Genomic DNA, 25,568 nt, shown 5'->3' on the forward strand with positions numbered 1-25,568 from the left:
TCTCACACTTAGTTTCGTCTCCATAAGAAACAAAAATTGGGGTTTTATTTGTCTCAACTTATTCTTGAGACGCTTCATAGCCCGTGAATGACCCAACCTATGGACATTCCAACTTAAAATTTTTATTACCCCCAGTTCACCAACTTGCTAGCGGCCTCCAATCTATTGATAAAAGAATATTTGGTTTCCGACACCATAGGATTAAAAACACTCAAATCTCTCTCTTTGGTACATTGCCTTTTCTTACCATTCATTGATTCTAACGGGTTATCCTCCAAGTACGATCCTATCTCCATCTACCCTTTTATACCTAACCCTCCACCATTATGCTTGTACCGAGGATTATTCTCACCAACAGGGTTATATCCTCTCGCCTTAGTCTTCTTACCCCTTTCATCAAACCTTCCATTCATATTTTCCCTAGGAATTTCCTCCCTCAACCACTTGTTCACTACTGCCGCTCCTCTCCTAGGCGCCGCCGTGAGAGAAATATCCCATCCAAAATCCACAAACTATGTGTGTAACAACCCTATACCTGGTCTAATCGTACAGACCCAGTATAAGACTATTACATTGGTGTCAAAACGGTTATAGCTAGAAATTGTTTAATTAAAACATTTATACATAGTATTTTAACTTACCAACCATATTTGCAAACATACGTATAGTTTCATTAATTCATTTTATATACATACCAAAATATTTCAAGTACCTCAAAATAGATAGAAGTTCAAGAGTTTACATTTTAGTTCCTAATACATGGGAACATAACTGACTGCCTATGTACATGCCATTTTAATTCAAACTATGATACCTACCTTTGAAGCTCTAGAGGATGTGATGAGATGAGAGATCTTCTAATCTGACTTTACCTCTTCGAGTCAAACTGTACCTATGCGTTAAAATTAAACGCGTTAAGCCGATGAAGGCTTAGTAAGCACTACAAGAATAAACAGATAAATAAATATAAATAAAATATTTCAAACTCATTCTGTTATTACATATTTACATACATATAAACTTCATAAAACTTACCTTAACACATTAATGATTCGCTTTTGTCCACAAATCATAATCTTAGCCCAAAGTAGATTTTATAGAACACACCGGATATACGGAACAAATACAGAGGTGCATTATTATGCATTAATGAACATAGAGCACTAAAGTGCTATACAGAGAGCACATATGTGCTAAACAGAGAGCACTGACGTGCTAAATATTAGAGAGCACCAACGTGCTAATAATCAGAGAGCACCAACGTGCTAATAATCAGAGAGCGCGCTAAAGTTCCTTAATGACATCCCACTAATATCCTGGTAGTTCTAAATTCCATCTACCTGGCATTAAAACTGAATCTTATTCATTTAAATACTTTATAGAATTATTTCAAAAAAGATTTCTCATTTCTCCATCATTACAATTTAGTGCACATTTCACAATTCACAATTATCACACCATTTTCACATATATATATACTTTTGTCACAATATTTACTTAATGTTTAAACAATATACCATCGTATATTTTCCATCTATAATTTTCTTTACAAATTTCATAGTTCCATAATCTTTTATTTTACTTTATTTTATTTTATTTCTAAATAATTCTATACTATAATATAGGCATTTAAATAAAATAATTTAAAAAAATAATCTTGTAGTACTTACAACAAAAAGGTTGAGATGATGTCTTCCTTCACTCCTTAGCGTTTTCTTTTCCTTTTTCTTCAATTAGGTCCTCTCCTTTCTTTTCTTTCTCTTCAATTTCATATAAAACATATAACATTTATATATTAGAAAAAAAAAACAATCAAATGACTTTCCTATATTATTCTATAAAAATAAACATATATGATATAATAATTTCATAATTTCTTACCTTAGCACATATTTCAATTTAATTCTTAACTAAAATTATTTCTATTTCTATCACAATCTATACCTTATTTTTACTTAAATTCTACTTATAACTTAACTTAACTCTCAAATTTTCACTAATAAACCCTAATTTTGAATTTCTTACAATTTAGTCCTCATTACATTAAACTTATAACTTATTTCACAATTTAATCCTTTTCCCAATCCTAGTTTGAATTTCCATCAATTCAATCTCTAATTCATCCACTAATTTAATATAAACTACATAAAAAAAATTCTACTAACTTTCAAATTTTCAACATATACCTAATAGTATTTTGTTCTAAAATCATAAAAACTCAAAAATTTCAAGAAAATGACTTAATTTAACTTACCAATTTGAAATTGAACCTTAAAAACCCTAAATTTCTTCTTTACTTTTTCTTTCTTTCTTTCTCCCCTGTTTCTCCTCTGTTTCTCCTCTGTTTCTTTATTCTTTCTATTCTTTCTTTTGTTTTTTTTATATATAATAATATAATATTATATTATATTATATAATAAAATAACATACTTAATAATTAAGTAAATATAATATAATATATATTTTAAATTAAAAAATATCTTAGATTTTTCAATGTTAAACCGCCTAATTTATAACAATGGTATATTTACCTATTTAGTCCTTTTTACTTCTTTAATTTATAATTAAATTTTCACACTTATTTCAATCTAATCCCTTTTTCCTAATTACTTCTAATTAAATCAAATTCACCTAGTCAAAACATAATTAGACGCACAACTAACTTCGTAAATATTTATAATAAATATTTACGAATCCGATTCACCGGAACGGAGTCCCGAAAATACATTTTTTATTTAATCCATTTAAATAAATTTTACCATATAATCAATAAAATTTTATTATCAAAATTTTCATGCAACATTCCTATCATAATATAGACCATACCACAATATTAAAATAAATTTTCTTTTTAGCTCGGATTTGTGGTTATGAAACCACTATTCCGATTTACTGAAAATGGGTCATTACAATGTGCCTAATGTTACCCTAATAGGATAGAAACTCTCATTGTGCCCTACTTACCACATAGAAAGCATAACAACGTTAGTTTTTCATACTGAAAAGGGGCATAAACTGAACAATCCTAGTCCAATACAATTCACTTTTCCTTTTCAATGGGAGCCGGACGTCTAGCCTTACTTGGATTCTCATAAATTTGTTAACACCCCTTACAATTAACGAAGCATCATATTCTAGGAAAGATGTAACAACCCGATTTTTCAGTGGTGTCGAATATAGTGGTTTTGAGGCAACCAAATTTGGCGAGTAAGTTCAAAAAATTTTATTATTTAATATTTAAGAGTCAAATATGGTTTTAAAAAGGTTTTTGATTTGGTAATTTATGTTTTTTAAATGATTTATTAGGTCAAGTGGTTTTAGAAAGTGAGGTATCGGGACCTCGTTTCTATAAACTGAGTCGTAAATATTTTTATAAAAATTTACGGAGTTTCATTAAGGTGATATTAAAGTTTCGTTGAAAATTTGTAACGTTTCGATAGTTAATTAATTAAAAAGGACTAAATCGTAAAAGATGTAAAATTTAGTCACTATTTGATTTGAGTGATTAAATGGTTATTGAATAAGAAAAAGGGACTTAGTTGGCAATTAGACCATTATTAAAAATAATGGACAAGGGTGGACATTAAATGGGTGAATTTTAATATTATAACAAATGTTAAATTAGTAATTTAATAATTAAAAGAAAAGTAAAACAAATAAAACGTGGCATCATCTTCTTTAACCTTTGTTTTTTCACCGAAATTGTTAAAGAAGGAAGCCATAGCTAGGGCTTAGTATTCGACTAGCTTTGGTTTGATGATTTGATCAAGATCCTGTAGATACTCGTGGAAAAGGAAAAATAGCAGAATAGTCTCTAAACTTTTACAATTACTACAATTCAGTCCAGGTAAGTTCGTATGGTTAAACTTTAACATTTGTATAAATTGATGATTGGTATTATGCATATATTCTATTGTTGGAAATGAATTATTGTTTGAATTATAATATTGAATTGGATATTCGGTTTGAATTGAACGCTGGATTTGAGTACATTCGTGATTTAGTGTATAACAGGGGTTTGGAGTGGAGATGTTATTAGAGGGAGATATCGGCATTTTACCCAAGTAAATCGAGGTTCAACATTTTTTGCGAACTCTCGTGTTTTACTTTTTGTTTGGCGTGATTGGGTGGATCAGCTCTTACGAACTTCTGTTCATCTTTCAAGCTTCTATTGGCGTATTCGGGAAGACCAACTCTTACGAGCTTCTCTTTGCTTCCCCCTTTCTCCCTCATTTCCCTGTTGACGATGTACTCTTATTCGTAAGTCGTTCTTCGGATGGAAAAATCTCGATAAGGTGATTTATTTAATGAATTTGAAAGACATGTTATTTATTTTTATTATTTGATTTATTATAGTTAGTTTGGTAAGATTTTTGTTTATCTCGTCGAACTTACTAAGCTTTATTAAGGTTACTTGTATTGTTTAATGTCATTGTAGATTTTCAGAAGGCTGGACAATCAGATTGACACTCAAGTCACACTATCCAGTTTATCTAGATAGTTTTTGAAACGTTAAATTCAGATTATATGGCATGTATAGGCGCTTGTGCTATTTTGGTTAATGTTTGACTTATGTAAATGTTATGAATAATATTTTGTGCAAATAACCAATTTGCAAAGGGTATGAGAATAAGGTATAGCTGTTATGCTAGTATATGTGGCTTACATATATTTGATTTGTTGTGGTTGCGGTAACTTTGTTTGGTATTTTGATTTGGTATTGCTTGAATGAGTTGATGAATTGAATTAATGTGTATTTTGATATTAATTTGTATATAATTGCGGTACCAATGAGGGTATATTGGTTAGGCACATATTAGGTTGGTTTTGATGTGTTTTTTACCCGATTAATGTCATTTTGATTTTGTATCTTGGTTAGTATTTGAGTTTCTTAAGGTCCAAGCAATTTGATTATGTTTGTATTAGTGTATGATTTGAATGATTTACTATTTCGTTGTCCTGTAATACTCTACAACCCTGTTCTGATGACGGATACGAGTTAGGGGTGTTACAAAAGATTCGATAAAATTACCAAACTACTATGCCATCTCTTCTGAAATGAAACCTAACAGAAGATTATGGATCTGAACCCAAAAGATCGAATAGACCAGAGGTACCTGCATTGGATCCTCTCCTACCTCTAACTTATGAAAAATTAATAAATGTCAATTAAAAGTCCATGGCATACCATCACAAACCCTTTTCAGATCCACCTTACAAAAAATCTGAACAAAAACCTCTTATCACCAATTTCCGTAATGATCGCCCCCTCAATGGATGCCAGAGATCTCCAAGGGTGTTTCATAACGACAGAAAACTCACCACACTCTTTGTAAGAACTGTTCGCGCTAAACAAAACCGAAAATCATCATCCACCACATCCACGTTACCTTGTTTCAGAACCGGATCTTCTTCTTCTTCCTTTAACAATAAATTCGCCAAATCTGCCTCCATGTTGCATACGAAAAAGGCATTGTGTAACACCCCTTACTCGTATTCAACATCGGAATAGGGTACGAGGCATTACTAGAACACATACACTTGTAAACGTATTTAACCGAGTTATAAAACTTCATCTAAATTAAAACTTTCAAATTATTAACATGCTTTTAAAATTCTTCATAATATATCCTCAAAATATTATATTCATGATAAATAGGACCTACAAGACCCGATACATATTCATGCAGTTTACAAGTCTTAATAATTTAATGTTTTATTTCCATTTCATTCAATTCACAAAATTTTCATGTTCACAATTCAAATCATTAAGTTCAATTTTAATACGTATTTACCATTTAACTCAACCTTTATCGATTGTACCATTCATTTACACATTTATGAAATTCTCAATTTTCCTCCTCCTTCTTTCTATTCCACATCCTTAATGTGTATAACACATTTAAACAACATTTTCTATACTATCACTATTTTCCTGTATGTAAATTCAAGTTGTCTATCTGAGTCAAAGTCACTAATTTATTTATATCTCGAGCTACAAAGTTTCAAATTAAGATTCGTTAATTTCCCCTGAAACTAGATTCACATATCTTCTTATCATAAAATTTTCAAAATTTTTGGTTTAGCCAAATAGTACAGTTTATTCTTTAAAGTTTCCCCTATTTCACTACTCGACAGTTCTAATCTCTCTTCACTAAAAATTAATTATCTCATTGTACAGATTTCAGATATTGTTTTCGTTTGTTTCTCTTGAAAATAAATTCACCGAGTATTCTAAACATATAAACTATATCCCATAATTATTTTTGTACAATTTTTGACAATTTTCCAAAATCAGAACAGGGGATTCCGAACTCATTCTGACTCTGTCTAACTAAACTTCAAATATCTCAAAATATATAATACTTTTGCTTGCTCTGTTTCTTTTATGTGAAAATAAACTCATTCAGATTCAATTTCATATATTATTCAGCCTCTAATTCAATTTCCATCATTTTTGGTGAATTTTCAAAGTCACACAGCTTTTGCTGTCTAAACTATTTTGTTGCTAAATGTACTCTTTCATAATTTCACTTTTTCTCACTTTTCTTTTTATCGATCAATGTAAATTTCTCGTCTTTCTTGATTTATAACAATACATTTAACTTATTTAACACTCATATTATTCAATTTAGTTCAAAAATTACTATTTGGTCCTAAACTTTTCATTAATTCCTATTTCGTCCCTAGGCTCGAAAAATGAAATTCATGGAATTCAATTCCCTTTTCAAGCCTAAAGGAAATTCATATGTATTTATAACAGTTCATAGATTTCACAAAAATCAAAATTTTTCCTTTGAATTTCACAAGTTTACCATTTAGTCCCTAAATTTCAATTTCACCCAAAATCACATTGTAAAAGTTATTTATTTACTAACAACATTTCATTTTCTACCATAAATTTTCAATTTTTAGCATGTTCATCCATGACACAATTTATGCCAATTTATGCCAAGAAAGTCTCTTCTCTCTCTCCTAGGGTTTCCATGTAAATTTTGGGGAAGAAGATGATAGAAAAAGATGATATGTCCATGTAATTAATTATCATCTTTTAATTTCCACAAATTCCAATTTAGTCCTTTTCTTTTTCTCAAATTCCATGGATGATTCATCCATAAAAATCTACGATCTTTTGATTGATAGTCTATTTTCCATATAATGACCTCTAGTTTTGAATTTCATAACTCTTTAACCCTTCTAGCTTCTAGAATTCAATTTCTACATTTTATACAAATAAGTCCTTTCCTTAATTAATCACTAAATCGATAAAATTTTCATATAAGTATTTTCATGCAACCTTTCTATCATAATGCAACCCATGTCATAATTTTAAAATAAATTTTTCCTTGTCGGATTTGTGGTCTCGAAACCACTGTTCTAACTAGACCCAAAATCGGGCTGTTACACTTGAAAGACAAACCCTACAAGACTTTTAAAGAAAAAGAACGTGCCAAACTAGCATGCTACAAATTTTTTTTTACTCTCCATTATTTCCAAAGCAATTTTTTTTTATATTTACTTAAAATAGAAGCAAAATAATTAAAAACAAATCTGTAACTTGTAATATGCTTAAATTTATATTAACTTCAATTATCTAATATGTTTATATTCACTCCTAAATAAAAATTAATAACAATAATTTGACCCTATTGAATAAACATTTTGATATATTAAATTTTTATAAGCCAAAGAGAAATTAAGATTAAATGATAAATTTAACCCCACTAACTCTTATGAACCAAATAAGAGCTATGTATATATACAAACAATATTACGTAGATATACAAATTATAACATACTAAAAGTCTATCATAACCCTATTTATTTTCTAGAAACAGAATTAAAAAATCATTTATATCCCTATTTACTCTTCTGGTTCGGTTAGGAACTGGTTTTATATGGACATACCAATTTTAACGTAATAAAAATCTACTCTAACCCTGTTTATTTACTAGAAACGGAATGTATATTTTAAAATAAATTAAAAAGTCATGTATACCCCTATTTACCTTTATGACTCGATTTTATATAATATAGATTAAAATACTGAACTTTATTTGAAGTAAAAATAATAATTTTTATTATTTAATTTTAATATGTAATTAAATTTTTATTAATAAATAATACATTTAAAATAATTTTAGGGGTTTATGGATTTTCTTCAAGCTCAAGGGTAAGTATATGTTCTTGAAATCAGAGGGTGAGGGGTAAATGGTTTTTTACCTGAAAGTAGTAACTAATTATGTTATTAATTTAAACAGATAACTATTATTATAGATATAGAGAGTAAATTATATCAAATTTTAAATTTCAGGACCAAATGAATTTAAACTGTAGGTTATATATTAATCAAAACGGCACCGTTCTACTGAGCTCTTCATTGAACCGGCATTATTTCGACCTTACATTTCCCTCACACGCCGCGTAGCCAAAACCCTAAATTTTGATTTCTCTTTTTGGAAAGCGATGGTGACCGGAGCGACCCAAAACCCGACCCCGCCAACAAAGCTCCGATGGGGTGAATTAGACGAAGACGACGGCGAGGATTTGGATTTCTTGTTGCCGCCAAAGCAAGTAATCGGACCCGACGAGAACGGGATCAAGAAAGTGATAGAGTACAAGTTCAACGATGAGGGAAACAAGGTCAAAATTACGACGACGACCCGGGTCCGAAAACTCGCTAATGCCCGGCTTAGTAAACAGGCGGTGGAGCGAAGGTCTTGGCCCAAGTTTGGGGATGCTGTAAGGGAAGATGTTGGTAGCCGACTCACTATGGTTTCCACTGAAGAAATCCTCCTTGAACGCCCTAGAGCCCCTGGTTCGTTTCTTTCTGGTTTTTCTCTTAACCTTTTTTTTGGGGGGGGGTGGGTTACTGAATTTATGGGATTATAGCTTGTTGAAAATATGAAAATTTTCGGTTTTTAAAAATAAATTTATCGATGTTTGTTTTGTTATGTTTTGTTAATTTTGGCACTGATGAGTTGTATTTTAATTTAAGCCGACAACTTTTGCTTATTTTTGTGCATATATACATACATTTGTAATTACAGGAGTACAAAGAATCCTGGTAGCTTAGATATTCATTGTCGTCTTTGTGAATTGGTGAATCAAAATTTAGCTTAATTTATGGAAGGTTTTGATGGGGGAAAAATTAGCATTTTAGTAGCTTAGAATTATTAGTGAACCTTACTTGTTGGGTGTAAATCGCCTTGGTTAATTTACAACAATTATTCTTGGAGCTGCCTACAGGTAGCAAAGCAGAAGAACAGAAGGCTGCCGGAGATCCCTTGGCTCAACTAGGAAAAGGAGGTGCTGTCCTTATGGTGTGTAGGACTTGTGGTAAGAAGGGTGATCACTGGACATCTCGGTGCCCATACAAGGACCTCGCTCTGCCGGCTGAGTCATTCGTCGATAAGCCTGCAGTACCTGAAACTGCAACTGCTGCTGCTGGATCAGGGAAGAATACTTATGTTCCTCCAGGTATGAGAGCTGGAGCTGATAGAAGCGGAACTGATATGAGACGCAGAAACGACGAGAACTCTGTCCGGGTCACTAATCTTTCGGAGGACACCCGGGAAGCTGACTTGCACGAGCTTTTCCGGCCATTTGGTGCAGTAAGTCGAGTTTATGTTGCCATTGACCAGAAGACTGGCATGAGTCGGGGTTTTGGTTTCGTTAACTTTGTGAACAAGGATGATGCGCAGAGAGCTATAAACAAACTCAATGGCTATGGTTATGATAATCTCATCCTGAGAGTTGAATGGGCTACACCAAGAACAAACTAGATTGTGTGTTTTAGTTTAGGGTTTATTACTTAAATAAAAGGTTAGGCCACCTTTTAAATGCTTATATATGTATGTGTATATATATCCATGGCTGATGAGATTTTGTCTTCTATTTAGTTGACTCTTAAATAGTATCTGGCTTGTGTGTATTCTTCTTTGTCATATGTAATATGGGTAGCATTTAGTATTTTGCATTGATTTGGGTATTGCAGTTGGTTTTTCATTTCATCAGCTCATATTTTACTTAAATACAAGTCTTGCTTTGCATCTTTGAACAATGAATGAGACCTTCCATGGCTGCTGATGGTTAATGAATAAGATGAAATAGGTGGATAATTCGAAGAAAGTACATCTTGAACAACTTTTTTTTATATGAGAATAAAGTCGACTCTAGTAATATTTTTTTCGCAAAATCTGCGTCTAAAACCTTATTTAAGAGGCATTGACCCTAGGTAAAATTTGTGATTGATTGCGGTATATCATTAACAACAATTTGTTCCTAGATTTTATCATTATGTTGGGAATTTAATCTTTTTAGTTTCTTTAATTTTTAGAATCAACAATGCTTATTTAATTATTTGTCTTATTAAATTTCTTAGATTAAATTTAAATTAATTATAAGTCATTTTGTAAAGTCTCTTTTTATATAGCTATCAAGTGTGTATATATATTATTTCAAAATAATGTACTAATGAATTTAATAGAAGAATTTTAACAGTATTTAGAATTAGACTCGAATTTTGAAATCTAAAAAGTAAAAGAGATTAAATTTCACGTGTACCCAAATTTTGAAAATTGAAAAATAAAGTGTAAATTCTAAAAGTACAAAGAGTACAGACTTGGAGTACCATTTTTAATCAGAGTTTTATGTTTAATTTTTAAGAAGTTTTGGAAATTATATTTTAATTTCACCAAGTATTTGCCTAATTATCATTAGAATACTTCAATTAATCTAATTGCTTTCTTTTTTTCTTTTTGATAATTGGAGAAACGAGTAGAGTTTCTAGACATTGAACCCAAACTCTCATTCTATATATATAATACAATAGATAATAATTGTTCGCCTCTTAGTTGAATTGTAAATTTAAAGATTAAATATTAATTTAAAATAAAATATAATTAAAACACATAAATTAAAATATAAACATGTATATATAAGGTATTAAGAAAAAACAAGGTTAATAAAATTGAAGAGTTTTTGATTAAACACTTGAATTTTAAATATATTTAAGCTCATAATTGAAGGATCATTTAAGAATCAAACTAATAGGAAAAGGCCAAAACCCACACACGTTCAAACTTGAAAAGAAAAGTGAAAAAACATTAAAAGGCAAAAGTGAAGAACCTAAGAAAAAAAACCTTTTTTTTTCCTTATAAAATGTCGGTTCAAAGTTGAAAACTTCTACCGTCCACATGTTAGAATTTCTTACACTGCAAAAGTAGTGATTTTGGAGTTTGTTTTCTTACTGTGTGATGAAATTACATGCATAAAAACAAGGGGCCCATGAATAGAGCCCAGATTCCTTTTGACAGTCTGTACTCATCTCGTGGTTTTTTTTGCTTCTCTCAATATTCACTCTCTGTCTCTTTACCCTCCATCTCTCTCTCCAAAAAGATTTTATTATTGTGAAAGCAACATTGTGGAGATCAATTAGCTTCTTCTTTTTTTCACTTCCAAGCTCTCATGGCTGCCATTATTGAATCTGGGTGGCTGGTAAAGTTCTTTCTTTTTCCTTCATTCTTTCTTGTTGCTTTTTCAGTTTTTTTATCCACTGCCCAGTACTTGTTATGGATCTATTTTTGTTGGGTTTTTTTTTTTTTTGGTTTTGTATGTAAAGATTGTTAAATCTCAAGTTTGGGTCGATTGGATTATTTATATTTTTATTTGTTTTAGTTGTTTTTGGATAGTGACATCAAGGTACATTTGGATGGCTAACGGTGGATGTTGATCTTCGATTTTTACAAGGCAGTGTTTGATTGCATAATGCTCTTTGGTTTTTTTGTCTCTTACAATTTGAAATGCATTTTAAGTGTTGCAAATGATTATATAGCTACGAAATTGGAGATTGTTTTTAGTTTTGAATTCAGGTCACTGTTTCACTATGTATATATATTTGTTGCTAGAATGGCTTCTTCATTAATTAGTTCATCAAGGATGTTACTTACAGTTCAAAACAAAATGTATGTTTACTTACAGTAACAAGTACCTGAGATTGAAATCTAGATTTGAGGACTTTGTTGTTAATGTTGAATATGTGTTTCTTGCAAGTGTTTCCTTTTATCCTATATCTCATTGGTCTCTAGCGAAGGACCTTAACGAAGCTTCGATTCATTTTCATCCATCCTTTCCCCTTTTTTCCAAGTAAAATGTAAATGTGTCTAGTTGTGCTTATTGATTTCACTTCTGGATGCAATGTTTATTAATTTACATTGAGCAATAATGTGATCTTTTAAGCTCCGAAATAGTGGTTTATGTTCTAAGATGTAAGAAATTCTTCCTGAAATCTTCTTTGTTCACCATGCAATATCGGATCACACATTTCAGTGACAGTGACCTTGTTCATTAGTTTGAACACTACCAATGATGTTTTTAAGCTTAGAACAGCAGTTTATGTCATGAGATATAATACATTCTCCCTGAAAATCTTCTTTGTTCGCCATGCAGTATCTGATCACACATTTCAGCGACTTCCAACTAGCAAGTCTAGGAAGTTTCTTTCTTCACGAAAGTGTTTTCTTCTTATCCGGACTTCCATTTATATATCTGGAAAGAGCTGGATTGCTGAGCAAATACAAGATTCAGGTTAACTCCCTTCATTGCTGGTATTGTTATCAACCGTTTTTACTTTGTTGACATAAAATTTGTGGGGATGAATGCTGTTAATGACAAAAAATATCTTTTCTTTGTATTTTTTCTAGTGGAATTCATAATAAATCTGTTTCATTTGTAATTTATGTTTCTATATAGACGAAAAACAACAGCCTTGCTGCTCAGGAAAAATGTATCACCCGCCTGCTTCTGTATCACATTGGTGTTAACCTACCGCTTATGATTGCATCTTATCCTTTCTTCAGATTCATGGGCATGAAAAGTAGTCTGCCATTTCCATCCTGGTATTTTCAGGTTCTTTATGTGCTAGAGCTTTTTTCCCTTCATTTTTACCATATTCAGACATAATACCTTCATTACTTGTCCTGAAGTATGTTCTCAATAGATATACCTGCATGAAATTAAATTCTTAGTTTCAGAGCTCTAACTAGCTGGAACTGGTTGGCAGGAAAGTGGTTCTATCACAGATAATATTCTATTTCATCCTGGAGGATTTTGTGTTTTACTGGGGACATCGTATTTTACATACAAAATGGCTGTACAAGCATGTGCACAGTGTTCATCATGAGTAAGTGTCAATGTTAGGTGCTTGTACTAGTTAAAACTATGAACAATAGTGTTCTCACTTGGATCTTTTGCATGTGCTTATTGGTTACTTGATATGCATACACCGTACAGGTATGCGACTCCATTTGGACTGACATCCGAGTATGCTCACCCTGCTGAGATATTGTTCCTTGGCTTTGCAACAATAATTGGTCCCGCCATCACTGGCCCACATCTTATTACTCTCTGGTTATGGATGACTCTTAGAGTCCTAGAGACAGTTGAGGCACATTGTGGTTACCATTTTCCATGGAGCCTCTCAAACTTTCTACCTTTATATGGGGGGTGAGCTCCATGTTTGCTTGCTGCTTTGCTTCTTGAGTTTATACGCATAGTTAGATGTTTATCTTTTATCCTTTAGCTGTAAGTAATTGTTCGTATTTTCACTTTTTCAGTGCTGATTTTCATGACTATCATCATCGTTTGCTTTATACAAAATCTGGCAACTACTCATCTACATTTGTTTACATGGACTGGTGAGTTTTTTGGCATTTATTTTTCATTGAAGCACTGGCATATTTTCCATGGTTAGATTGTAGGTTATTGTGGTTTCTACTATTTCTTCCATTTGAGTAGTAGATGAATTTATATGAATCTTCTTAAACATTTCGATACTTTAAGCTTTGTCCATTTTATCATAAATAGGCTTCCTTATGTACTGGATCTGCTTTTGTGGTTCAATTGCATCATCCCAAGTTCATATTTGTTATGAAATGTTGTCTTAGGTCTCTGCCTGAGGTTGTAACTTCAAAAGCTTCACTTTATTCACTTCCAATATTTGCTTAGAAGAAAGTTTTGTAGAAAATATCTGCTTTCTCTTATGTTTATAATCAAACCTGTCAATTGGATGGGCCGGGTTAGTTTTAGGTTGAATGGGTTTTAAAATTTTCATATCATTTCAGATTCGGGTCATTTCAAGTTCAGGCCTTTTCTGGTTCGAGTTGTTTGGGTTTGCTAGTCATATTTTTTCGGGTCAAATCATCTCGGGTTCAGGTCATTTCAGTTTACTTGTTTGGTTCATTTAGGATTCAGGTCATTTTGGTTTTGGATCATTCCAAGTTCTGGCCATTAATATGGTGGACGGATTTGCCTGCCTAAAATTCTCTATACACAATGCTGTCTGTAATTTTGATCAGCCGTTTATAAACTAATCATAGTTAATCATTCCGAATCTGTTTCATATGAACTCAGATTTGATTTTCACAATACAGTCATGGATATAAATCCCAGTTTGACCATTGATTAACCTTGAATACTGACCATGGGTGACCACCATATTATATTCTCTTACAGGATATTCGGTACTGACAAGGGTTACAGAAAATTGAAAGCACTAAAGCGTGATGGAGTCGAAGAAGAAAGCAAGCAAACATAACCGAGAAGATGAGTTTTCGAAGGCTTTGACCGGCAGAAACACCGGTTACCGATAAAATGTCATGTTGAGGAAGGGTTTTTCTCATTGTGAGCTTCTTCTGCATCTTGTGTGCAAATCCACCTCTGTTTTTTTGGTTGTTTAAATTGCTGTTTTATGTTTTGTAGCATCATAGGATTAAGATTTGTTTGAACATTTAGCGACCTGGTCATCTCCGTGTTCCTCGCATGAATGAAGTTGCTGTCTTATTTTTATTTTTAACTCTCTGTTTTTTTTAAAGAATATCTTTAGTTCTCTTGTTATACTGGACTCTGGTGTTTCGTCAATTATGCATAATACAGTGGCCATAAAATTTTGTCCCCCTTGTTTACTTACAGACTCTGCAGATACTGGACCCTGTTAAGGAGAAATCCTTTCAAAATAGTATTTAAATAAAGATAACTACTAGGTAGAGTGAAGTGGAATTAAGTTCCACAAACAACATTAAGAAGTTGACATGTTTTTAAATTATACCAAAAAAATAAAAAAATAATTAAAAGAGGACACTCGTTTGTGAAAATTTATAGTTCACTACTTGTTACATGCACTCCTTTAAATAAAGAGTAATTATTATTAGAAAATTATTGAATGTTTTAGATTCTACAAATAGTATAGGTATAACAAGTGTAGTAAAATAATTAAATATATAAATAAATGTGATTTTTAATTTGCTTGTGAGTTTGTAAAAAGTGTATCAAATAGTTATCTATTATTCTATTACCAGTTAGGAAATAAAAAAGAAAACCTACAAAGAAGATAGGGTTGGAATATGGGAGCATTGAGTGAGCTACAGATGCTAGTCCTTTTCGCAGGATTAGAAGGGACAGTCAGATCGGCTGTTTACTATTTGCTGTGTTTCATATAAGGGCATAAAAAGCATTGTGTCTCAGCTAATCGATTGAATTAGATGAAAGGTATAAAACTGATCATGTAATGTAATGATCTTCAGTCAATCATGAAAGGTATAATTACGTCATATCAAAATGCATTTATACACAGGCGTAACATCATGGATAATGTCAAGCTGGGCAACGAGATCATATATGCAGTTCATCAAAAGAAGGGTTCATTTAAAATTGATATGTCTAAAGCATATAGTCGCATTAGTTGGAATTTCCAGCTTAAGATTATGGGAATGAAGGGATGCAGTGGTCGATGGAGGTAAACTATACATAGGATTGTTAGAATTAAGTGATCCGGATCTTTATTTAAATAAAATACAATGGTAAAATAAAATAAAAGTAAAATCTCTATAGAATTATACTTCTTTTATTTTATTTTAGAATAAGGTTTTTAAACATTATTAAACTCCATCTATTTGGTATTGATTAGAATAAGGTGTTTCAATCTTACTACACTACTATTAGAATATGGTTTTACAAGCCTATAAATAGACATAGTCTACTCCTCTTGTAATTAATTCGAATTCGACATAGTAAATTATCTTATCCTCTACTTGTGATTTTTTTTCCCGAAAAGGGTTTCCACGTAAAATCTGTGTATTCTTTATTTTTCTCTCTCTTTTTCTTTGCGATAAATTATCATTACCGACGTTCTATTTTTTACAAATTGGTACCAGAGTGTCCGAGTTGTTCATCTCAATCATGGTAATGACGTCTTTGAAGTATGAAATTCCGCTATTGGATCGCAACACTAGATTCGCGTTGTGGCAGATAAAGATGCAGGTAGTTCTTGCACAGATGGACTTAGAGGAAGCCCTACTAGGGGTAGATAAGATGTCTTTAACATTGACAAAGGAAGAGAAGAAACGCAAAGATCGAAAGGCGTTAACACAGTTATATCTGCATTTGTCTAACGAAATTTTGCAGGATTTGATGAAAGAGAATACCGTCGCTGGATTATGGAAGAGGTTGGAACAAATATGTATGTCAAAAACTCTAACTAGCAAGCTGCATATGAAGCAGCGTCTTTACGCTCATCGTTTAGACGAAGGTGCGTCTGTGCACAAACACTTAACAGTGTTTAAAGAAATTCTCTCAAACTTGAAGACCATGGAGGTTTAGTATGATAATGAAGAACTAGGGTTGATTCTACTTTGTTCGTTGCCCCCGTCTTATTCAACCTTTAGAGATAAGATTTTATATAGCCGCGAGTCTCTCATAGTTGATGATGTTTATGATTCTTTAACCTTGTATGATAAGATGAAGCATCTTGTGGTTAAAATCGACTCTCAGGGAGAGGGTCTCATTATTCGTGAGAGACAAGATCAAAATGTTGATAATAATCGTGGAAGGACACATGAACGGAATTCTCGCGGTAAATCTAAGGGTAGATCGAAGTCTTCAAACAGAGGTAAAACTTGTAACTTCTGCAAGAAGAAAGAACACATTAAATCTGAGTGCTATAAGCTACAGAACAAGATAAAAAGGGAGGCTGCGAATCAAACTGGAAAACAGCTAGAAAATTATGGTAAAACTGATGTTGTAGAAGACTACAACGATGGTGAACTTCTAGTCGCTTCTGTTAACAATTCTAAAGCGAGCAATGAGTGGATCCTAAATTCGGGTTGCACCTTCCACATGAGTCCCAATTAGGATTAGTTTACAACTTACGAAATAATGTCTGAAGGTATTGTTTTGATAGGAAATAATGTTTCATGTAGAATTGCAGGTGTTGGAACAATTAAAATTAAGATGTTTGATGGAGTTATCAGAACACTTAGTGACGTACGACATGTTCCAGAGTTGAAGAGAAATTTAATTCCGTTGAGTACTCTTGATTCAAAAGGGTACAAATACAAAGCTGAAAGTGGGGTTTTGAAGATTTCCATAGGTTTCCTCGTTCTGATGAAAGGGCAGAGAAAGACTGTCAAGTTATATGTTTTGCAGGGTTCTACTGTTAGTGGTGATGCAGCAGTCTCATCCTCTTCCTTGTCAAATGATGATATTACTAAACTTTGGCATATGCGCCTAGGGCATATGAGTGAGAATGACATGGCAGAATTGAACAAAAGATGACTTCTTGATGGGCAAGGAATTTACAAACTGAAGTTCTGTGAGCACTGCATTTTTGGGAAGCAAAAGAGAGTTCGATTTACCAAAAGAATCCATAACACGAAGGGAACGTTGGATTATATTCATTCTGACCTGTGGGTGCTATCCAGAGTACCTTCCAAAGGTGGAGCTAATTATATGCTAACTTTTATTAATGATTTTTCCAGAAAAGTGTAAGTGTTCTTCCTGAAGAAATAAAGCGATGTGTTTTTCATATTTAAGTCTTGAAAAACTATGATTGAAAAACAGATGGGAAAATAAATAAAACACCTCCGCACAGACAATGACTTAGAGTTCTGTTCTGATGAGTTTAATAAACTGTGCAAGTCAGAAGGGATCGTGAGACACTTGACAGTTCGTCATATTCCACAGCAAAACAGCGTTGCAGAACGAATGAATATAACGATCATGGAAAATGTTCGATGTATGTTGTCAAATGCCAACTTACCAAAGTCATTTTGGGCCAAAGCAGCATCTACGGCATGTTTTTTGATCAACTGATCTCCATCCGTTGCCATTGAAAAAAAGACTCTACAAGAGGTATGGTCTGGTAATCTTGCTGACTATTCTGATTTAAAAATCTTTGGGTGCCCTGCGTATGCTCATGGTGATAATGGAAAATTGGAACCGAGATCCATTAAATATGTTTTTCTTGGTTATAAAGCTGGTGTAAAAAGGGTATAAGTTATGGTGTCCTGAAAATAGAAAAGTTGTGATTAGCAGAGATGTTGTTTTTGATGAAATTGCTATGCTACCTAAATTTTCTCTTAAAGACTTTTACAATAAAGAAAATCAAAAGCAGGTGGAGCATCAGATTAATCCAGAATCTACAACAGAGCCGACTCCTCAAGCCAGTATAAAAATTCAGAATAGAGTTGTTTCTTTACCACCATACTCTATCGCCAAAAACAGATCTAGAAGAGAAATTAAACCTCCAAAGAAGTATGCCGAGGCTGATCTAGTTATTTATGCTTTAAATGTGGCTGAAGATATAGATGCAAACCAAGAGCAATCTAATTATTCTGATGCGGTTAGCTGTGAAGACTCAAAAAAGTGGATGTTTGCTATGCAATAGGAGATGTAATCACTTCACAAAAATAAAATATATGGTCTTGTGAAACTTCCTAAAGGTAAAAAAGTTATTTGTTGTAAATGGTGTTTAAAAAGAAAGAAGGGACTCAAAGAGTTGAATAACCCAGATATAAAGCAAGGCTTGTTGTAAAGGGTTACAGTCAAATTTCAGGAGTAGACTTCACAGATGTGTTCTTCCCAGTTGTGAAGCATAGTTAGATTCGAGCTTTGCTTGGTATTGTGGGCATGCATGATTTGGAGCTTGAGCATTTAGATGTAAAAACTGCATTTTTGCATGGAGAACTTGAGGAGGATATTTACATGCAACAACCAAAGGGTTTTACAGTCTCAAAAAAAGAGGACTATGTTTGCTTGCTGAAAAAGTCTCTTTACAGTTTGAAACAGTCACCAAGATAGTGGTACAAGAGGTTTGGTTCCTTTATGACTTCTTATGATTTCAAAAGAAGTAGTTTTGACGATTGTGTTTACTTTAAGAAAAACAGTGATGGTTCTTTTGTGTATCTACTCATTTATGTTGATGACATGTTAATCACAGCGAAAGATAAAGGAGAGATAAGAAAAGTCAAAGCCCAACTAAGTGAAGAATTTGAGATGAAAGATTTGGGACCAGCAAAGAAGATACTTGGTATGGAGATTTTCAGAGATAGAAAAGCAAGTAAATTGTACCTAAGTTAGAAGGGGTACATTGAGAAAGTTCTTTGCAGATTCAATATGCAGAATGCTAAGCCTGTTAGTACTCCTTTAGCAGCCCATTTCAAACTTTCATCAGCTTTGTCTCCACAATCAAATGATGAGATTGAGTACATGTCACATGTTCCATATTCTAGTGTAGTGGGATCTCTCATGTATGCTATGGTTTGTTCACGTCCAGATTTATCATATGCAGTTAGTGCAGTTAGCAGATACATGGAAGAACCAGAGATGAAGTCATTGGGTATGTTGATGCTGATTTTGCTGGAGACCTTAGAAGAAGATCTCTCACAGGTTATGTCTTTACAATCAGAGGTTGTGCAATCAGTTGGAAAGCTACTTTACCAACCACAGTTGCTTTGTCTACCACTGAAGCTGAATACATGGCGATTACTGAGGCTTGTAAAGAAGCTATTTGGTTTAAGGGACTCTTTAGTGAACTCAATGAAGACCTTCAAATCAATACAGTATTTTGTGACAGTCAGAGTGCCATCTTTTTTGACAAAAGATCAAATGTTTCATGAGAGAACAAAAAACATTAATGTTCGGTATCATTTTGTTCGTGATATTATTGCTCTTGGTGATATTGTTGTGAGCAAAATTAGTACTAATAAAAATCCTACAGATATGATGACTAAGTCACTTTCTATAACCAAGTTTGAGCATTGCTTAGACTTGGTTGGTGTTCATTGTTGAAGTTAAACCCTTAAGGGGTTTTATGGAAGAGGTGGAGAACTTGTTCGTTGAGAGTTCGTGATGAAGAACTTGTTTATTAAGAATTCGTGTCAAGGTGGAGATTGTTAGAATTAAGTGACCCGAATTCTTATTTAAATAAAATGCAGTGGTAAAATAAAATAAAAGTAAAATCTCTATAGAATTATACTTCTTTTATTTTATTTTAGAATAAGGTTTTTAAACCTTATTAAACTCCATCTATTTGATATTAATTAGAATAAGGTGTTTTAATCTTACTACACTACTATTTGAATATGGTTTTACAAGCATATAAATAGACATAGTCTACTTCTCTTATAATTAATTCGAATTCGACATAGTGAATTATCTTCTCCTCTACCCGTGGTTTTTTCCACGAGAGGGTTTCCACATAAAATCTGCGTGTTCTTTATTTTTTCTCTCTTTTTCTTTACGATAAATTGTCATTACCGACATTCTATTTTTTACGTAGGTATATAAGTGAGATATTGTATTAGGTACTTATGAATGGGAGTATTTTGGAATGAATAACACTAAAGAGGTCATTTATCCCTTTATTTACTTAATATCCATACCATACATAAAATATGGGATCATTATCTAATTCGTTAACGATTTGACAACTCATTATTTTATTTTTTTTGCTCTTTGAAAATGTCGACAAGTTTGTTTGGAAGCATAATTTCACAGGTGAAACAAGATTTGACATCTCCTTTTGAAAACAAACCTTATTTCATTGCAAATATTTCACCCCCAACATGCAGCTCCATCTCACAGTCAGCTGGTAGCTATTAGGAAAATTGTTCTCATAGGATTCCATTAATCATCTGATCTCCATCAATTCTCTGTCCTAATTTCGTAGTGAAACAAGAAACCTGGGGGAGAATAGGAGGAGGAGAGAGAGGTGAAAATGGAGAGGGGAGATTGGAGAGAGAGTGGGGATAAAAATGGAGGAATTTGAAAGTAACTAGAAAAAAGATTTAAGGGTGGGGAGGGTGAGAGAGAGATTATTAAAATGTTAATTCATTTAATATTGAATTGAGTTGTAGCCTTATATAATTGTTGGTTAGGAATTTTTTTTAAAGGTATTGAACTAAAACTAATGAATCAAAATTTAATTACCACTCACTCTTGATAAAAAAGAATTGAAATACATAATAAAAAATTTTATAATTTACAAAATTATAAAAACATTTTATTTTTCAAATTTTACCATTTACATTCCTCTCTGGTTCTCTTTTCATCGTTCAAAAGAGGCTTACCATATAATTAGTTAAAATATATTTCCTTTTAGTATTTTTTACGTTTAGTTTATGATTGCTCAGAACTTGAGCTAGAAATATGGTGCAAGATATTAAAATTAAAAGAAGTAAAATGTAAACTTCAAAAAGTGATTCATTATTATTTTTTATTAAGTCTTAAAAATGTGATTTAAATTCGAATTATACTATTTACATTTATTATTTAAATTTTTATCTTATTATTATAATTTATCAAAAAAAATCAAATAAATTACCCGTCCTTGAAGTTTAAATCAAGTTTTAACTTTTTATTTTATTTAAAATTTTTAATCTCATTGTTTACGAAAAATATTATCAATTAGATTAACATATTTAAATAAAAATAAAAAATATATTGTTAACAGTTTAAGTAAAAACCTTAAAATAAAAAACCGACACATATTTTGACCAATAAAATTAAACCACGATCTCTTCTGTTTTCAGAGAAGTGTTGAGGGAGAAAATTTCTTTTGAAACTTCAAATGTCTACGTGGCTCTCTTTAGATCCACCACGACTACGCTTACATTGTCGGTACTATGCCTCGCCAATGCCAGCTTCGTCAGCAATAACGACGCGTCACTGCATGCCTTGTCCGAGATCTCTCCCCCTTCCCCTCCTTTCGTTGACCCTACGACCACCTCCCCTTCCATCCCTTTAACCAAACATGGCGGCGCGCGTACGTCGACCTTTCCCCTCAAACACATACGCGCCACCCTGCATGCAGTATCATTCGACACCACATCCCATAAACCGTCACTCGCTATTATCAAACATTCGTCATCTACCGTCCGATCAGTTACTGTAACCTCCGGTTCACAGCTCACGTAAGGTTTCAAGTAGGTATCACCTATAGATCTGGACATTGCGAGGACACCGAGAACTCGAGGGCCATCCCAGTAAATGACCCGACCGCCGGCTTCTTGAATCCGGTCTAGCTCATCCGGTCGATCCGGCTGTTGCATGTTTGACAAGAAATAAATAAGTTGTATTGATATGTATAATTTCAAATTTTAGATCTCAAGCGAATCCCAACCGTCGGATTCGGATATCTCATCGTTTCCACATGATATGCATGAATATAATACGCGATTAATAATAAAAGATGATTGGGAGAAAATCATGACAAAATAAAATGAACATTTTCTCGGAAGCCAAACAGACTATAACCGATCATAGTATTTCTTCCGCTGAACGAAAGAAAATTAGCTACGAAGTGTTAAATTACCTTGTGATCAGACGATAACGGAACTGGCTTGCCTTTACGACACAAAACGGCTCTAGAATCACCGCAGTTTGCAACGACGATTTTATCGGACGTAACGATAGAGACGACTGCGGTGGAGCCAACGGCGTCGCACTCCGGAGATTGTAAATCGCATCGGCAATTAGCTCCGACGACGCTCTCGTTCCACTTGATGACTTCGTTATCCATGCGCTTGAAGCTACGCTCCATCGCACTTTTCCATTGTTGCTCGCATTCCAGCTCTTCTTTGACCAGCTCATGTAACCGCTCTCTGCACCTCGTCGCCACCTAACAAATAATAACCACCAAAACCGTCAAAAACAAGGTTCAGTTTCTTTAAAAAAGGAAGAGAAATAACCGATATTTATTCTATTTTCAAAATTTTAGGACTCCTACGTGAGAGCAACCGTGGCCATCGTAGACGCCAAAATAGTGGAAGCCAACGTCGGCCGAATCCTGTCCTTGGCGGTGAAACGAAGGGCGAATAGCGACGGCGTCTTCCATGTCTCTCCGCCTTCCACAAACCGAAGCGGCGCCAAATTTAGGATACATCTCTGAACCGATGACAGGCATCAAAAGCGAGGGACTTCCCTTCGTTTTCGATTTGAATTTTTTATGTATTACTGTCTGTTTTTCCCCTTCATCGGATATAGAATTACCTTCTCTGTTTTCACGGTCTAGAGAAAATGAGGCCGCGTATACCTGAAACTTGTGGCGTCTACGGCCGTTCTCAGCCTCCGATGGAGTCACGTCCACGAATTTGATCCGTCTGATCTTCATCCTACGTCTCGAGGTTGTTGCACGTGAACTCGGTTTACAACCTGTTGATGATGCTTCACCTTCGTTCATCACTCCGCGATAGATCTCCGCCATCAACGACTAAAACCACCCGATTATTACCATAAAATATTTCCGGTAATAAGTGAAGCTCTTGAACTTGTGATTAAAGCTACAATATTTTCTTTTAGTAACGCTTTCTTTTAAAGGAAAAAAAATCAATGCGAAATCGAATTCGAAAGTGAAATGAAAAAGATTGTTCGCGCGCTCTAGAGATGGAAGGCTTTTAAATATGAAGGCTCTTTAGTCTTTTCTGGATGACTACGGGCAGATTGCCCGTCACTGATACGGGCATACCAAACAACAGGTAGCGGCACTCTATTTGTAACAAGTGGCTAGTAAATGCGTTGTATAATTTCCCTTTTTGGATTAATATGCAATGTAAGGTTTTATTTTTTTAGATATAATGTATTTTTTTATTTTCTATTTCCATCTTATAATTTATGTATTTTTATATTATATGTAATGCACTTTTCTATTAATTCTTGTTCATATAATGTATTTTTTTATACAAACTACTTTTTAGTTCTTGATAAAATCACAAACAAATATACATCACATATAATTTTATATTTATACTTATTTTTTTGAAGCACTCATTCGTTACAATAAAATATTTTTTTTGATTTTAATAATGTTCTCAAGAGAAATTGATGTCACTAATTTAATTGAAAGAGTTAATAATATTAACTATTTAGGTTACTAACAATATTATAAAAGTAGAGAAACCAATTGATATCGAAAAATTAAAGTACATAGATTGAATATCAAGTTTTAGTATAGTCTAGGGATTAAATTTGAAATTTGACAATCGTTTTATAACATAAAAATTGAAAAAAACACCACCACAAACCTAAAACAAATGAGAAGCCATTAGCCGCTCTCTATGGTTCTCAAGTCATTTAAATTATATATAACCATGTAATATTTTAATCGAAAATTAACCACACTAACTATTTGGACTATTTAATAATGTTATAAAAATATAAAGACCAAATTATATTAGAAATTGAAGTAAATATCAAAGGTTTGTATAACAGAGGACCAAAACTACAATTTAATTATTTTTAAAAAATGTAAAGAAAAATTACGTGGACGCAGACTCACGTGTCAACAATGGCTTTTATATACAGGTATATAGATTTAAATTTAATTATAAATTATGGATTTTAATACTTTTAATTTTGGTAAATGCATCAGGAAACCTCCGTGCTTAGGGATGGATTGTATTTTAGCCTTTTTGCTGAAAATAGGCAAATTAACCCTTCTACATTTTGAAACGTGTAAATTAGTTTATTCGTTAAATTTTATCTGTTAAATGATAACGTACAATGTTAATTTAAATGGTTAATTATTAATTTGGTCCTTGAACTACATCTAAAATTTCATTCATTTTTAAATTTTTTCCTTAATAATAATTCTAAAAATTCTTAAAAATAAATATAAATTATGAAAAATATTAAAAATTATGTTAAAATAAAATCAAATCCTGATTTATTAAAGCCAAAACTTACATTCAAATAAGCTCTTTTTTGGTGAATTGTGATGTTTTTATTTTTATTTTTTGAAAAATTAAGCTCTCTTTGAATAATGGGAAAACATTTCTATTTTTAATAAAATTCTCGATTTGATGAAAACCATCTAATGCAATGAGACACTAACCTTACTTGTCGAAGATGCTGTCTAATACAATTCTAAAAGTACCCATTTTAATAAAATCAAGGTTTTATTACCGTTGAAATACAATCAAACAAAAAAAAAACACATTTACGGTAAACAAAATCTTTCGATTTTGCATCTCTCATACCATGAATAAGAAGATGAAGACAAGGCGCTCATTTTGCTACTTCTCCACCTCTGAAGACGAGTTGATGGCTTTGGGGTTTTATTTTAAATTATAATTCCACTTTTTATCTTTTATTTCTTTTCATAAATTTAAGTCATTATTTTCTAAAATTTCAAAGATTATGGAGTTATTGTTTCGAGCCCAAAAATTTATGTTCAAAATTCAAAACTTAGAAATTGTTAAATCCAGTAACTTAAAAGATTTAAGGTTCTTAGGGTA

At 32.6% G+C, this 25,568-nt stretch overlaps 3 protein-coding genes across 3 annotated transcripts; 2 read left to right on the plus strand and 1 right to left on the minus strand.

Annotated features, from left to right (window-relative positions):
- The first annotated feature begins 8,361 nt into the window (after nt 1-8,361).
- Nucleotides 8,362-9,983, plus strand: LOC107950321 (eukaryotic translation initiation factor 3 subunit G). Its single transcript, XM_016885139.2, has 2 exons — nt 8,362-8,818; nt 9,250-9,983. The coding sequence occupies exons 1-2, from the start codon at nt 8,467-8,469 to the stop codon at nt 9,783-9,785; spliced, it is 888 nt and encodes a 295-aa protein (XP_016740628.2). The 5' UTR covers nt 8,362-8,466; the 3' UTR covers nt 9,786-9,983.
- A 1,214-nt stretch (nt 9,984-11,197) lies between these two features.
- On the plus strand, nt 11,198-14,895 carry LOC107950322 (methylsterol monooxygenase 2-2). The gene is made up of 7 exons (XM_016885140.2): nt 11,198-11,499; nt 12,451-12,588; nt 12,754-12,899; nt 13,064-13,183; nt 13,294-13,506; nt 13,617-13,697; nt 14,515-14,895. The coding sequence occupies exons 1-7, from the start codon at nt 11,470-11,472 to the stop codon at nt 14,594-14,596; spliced, it is 810 nt and encodes a 269-aa protein (XP_016740629.1). The 5' UTR covers nt 11,198-11,469; the 3' UTR covers nt 14,597-14,895.
- Nucleotides 14,896-21,775: 6,880 nt separating this feature from the next.
- LOC121215534 (probable protein phosphatase 2C 24) lies at nt 21,776-23,836 on the minus strand. Its single transcript, XM_041090276.1, has 3 exons — nt 23,063-23,836; nt 22,649-22,954; nt 21,776-22,376 (listed from the first exon to the last, which is right to left on the minus strand). Exons 1-3 carry the CDS (start codon nt 23,537-23,539, stop codon nt 21,909-21,911), a joined length of 1,251 nt encoding a protein of 416 aa, XP_040946210.1. The 5' UTR covers nt 23,540-23,836; the 3' UTR covers nt 21,776-21,908.
- Nucleotides 23,837-25,568: the final 1,732 nt, after the last annotated feature.

Source organism: Gossypium hirsutum, chromosome D03, assembly GCF_007990345.1.
Source record: "Gossypium hirsutum isolate 1008001.06 chromosome D03, Gossypium_hirsutum_v2.1, whole genome shotgun sequence".
NCBI lineage: Eukaryota > Viridiplantae > Streptophyta > Magnoliopsida > Malvales > Malvaceae > Gossypium > Gossypium hirsutum.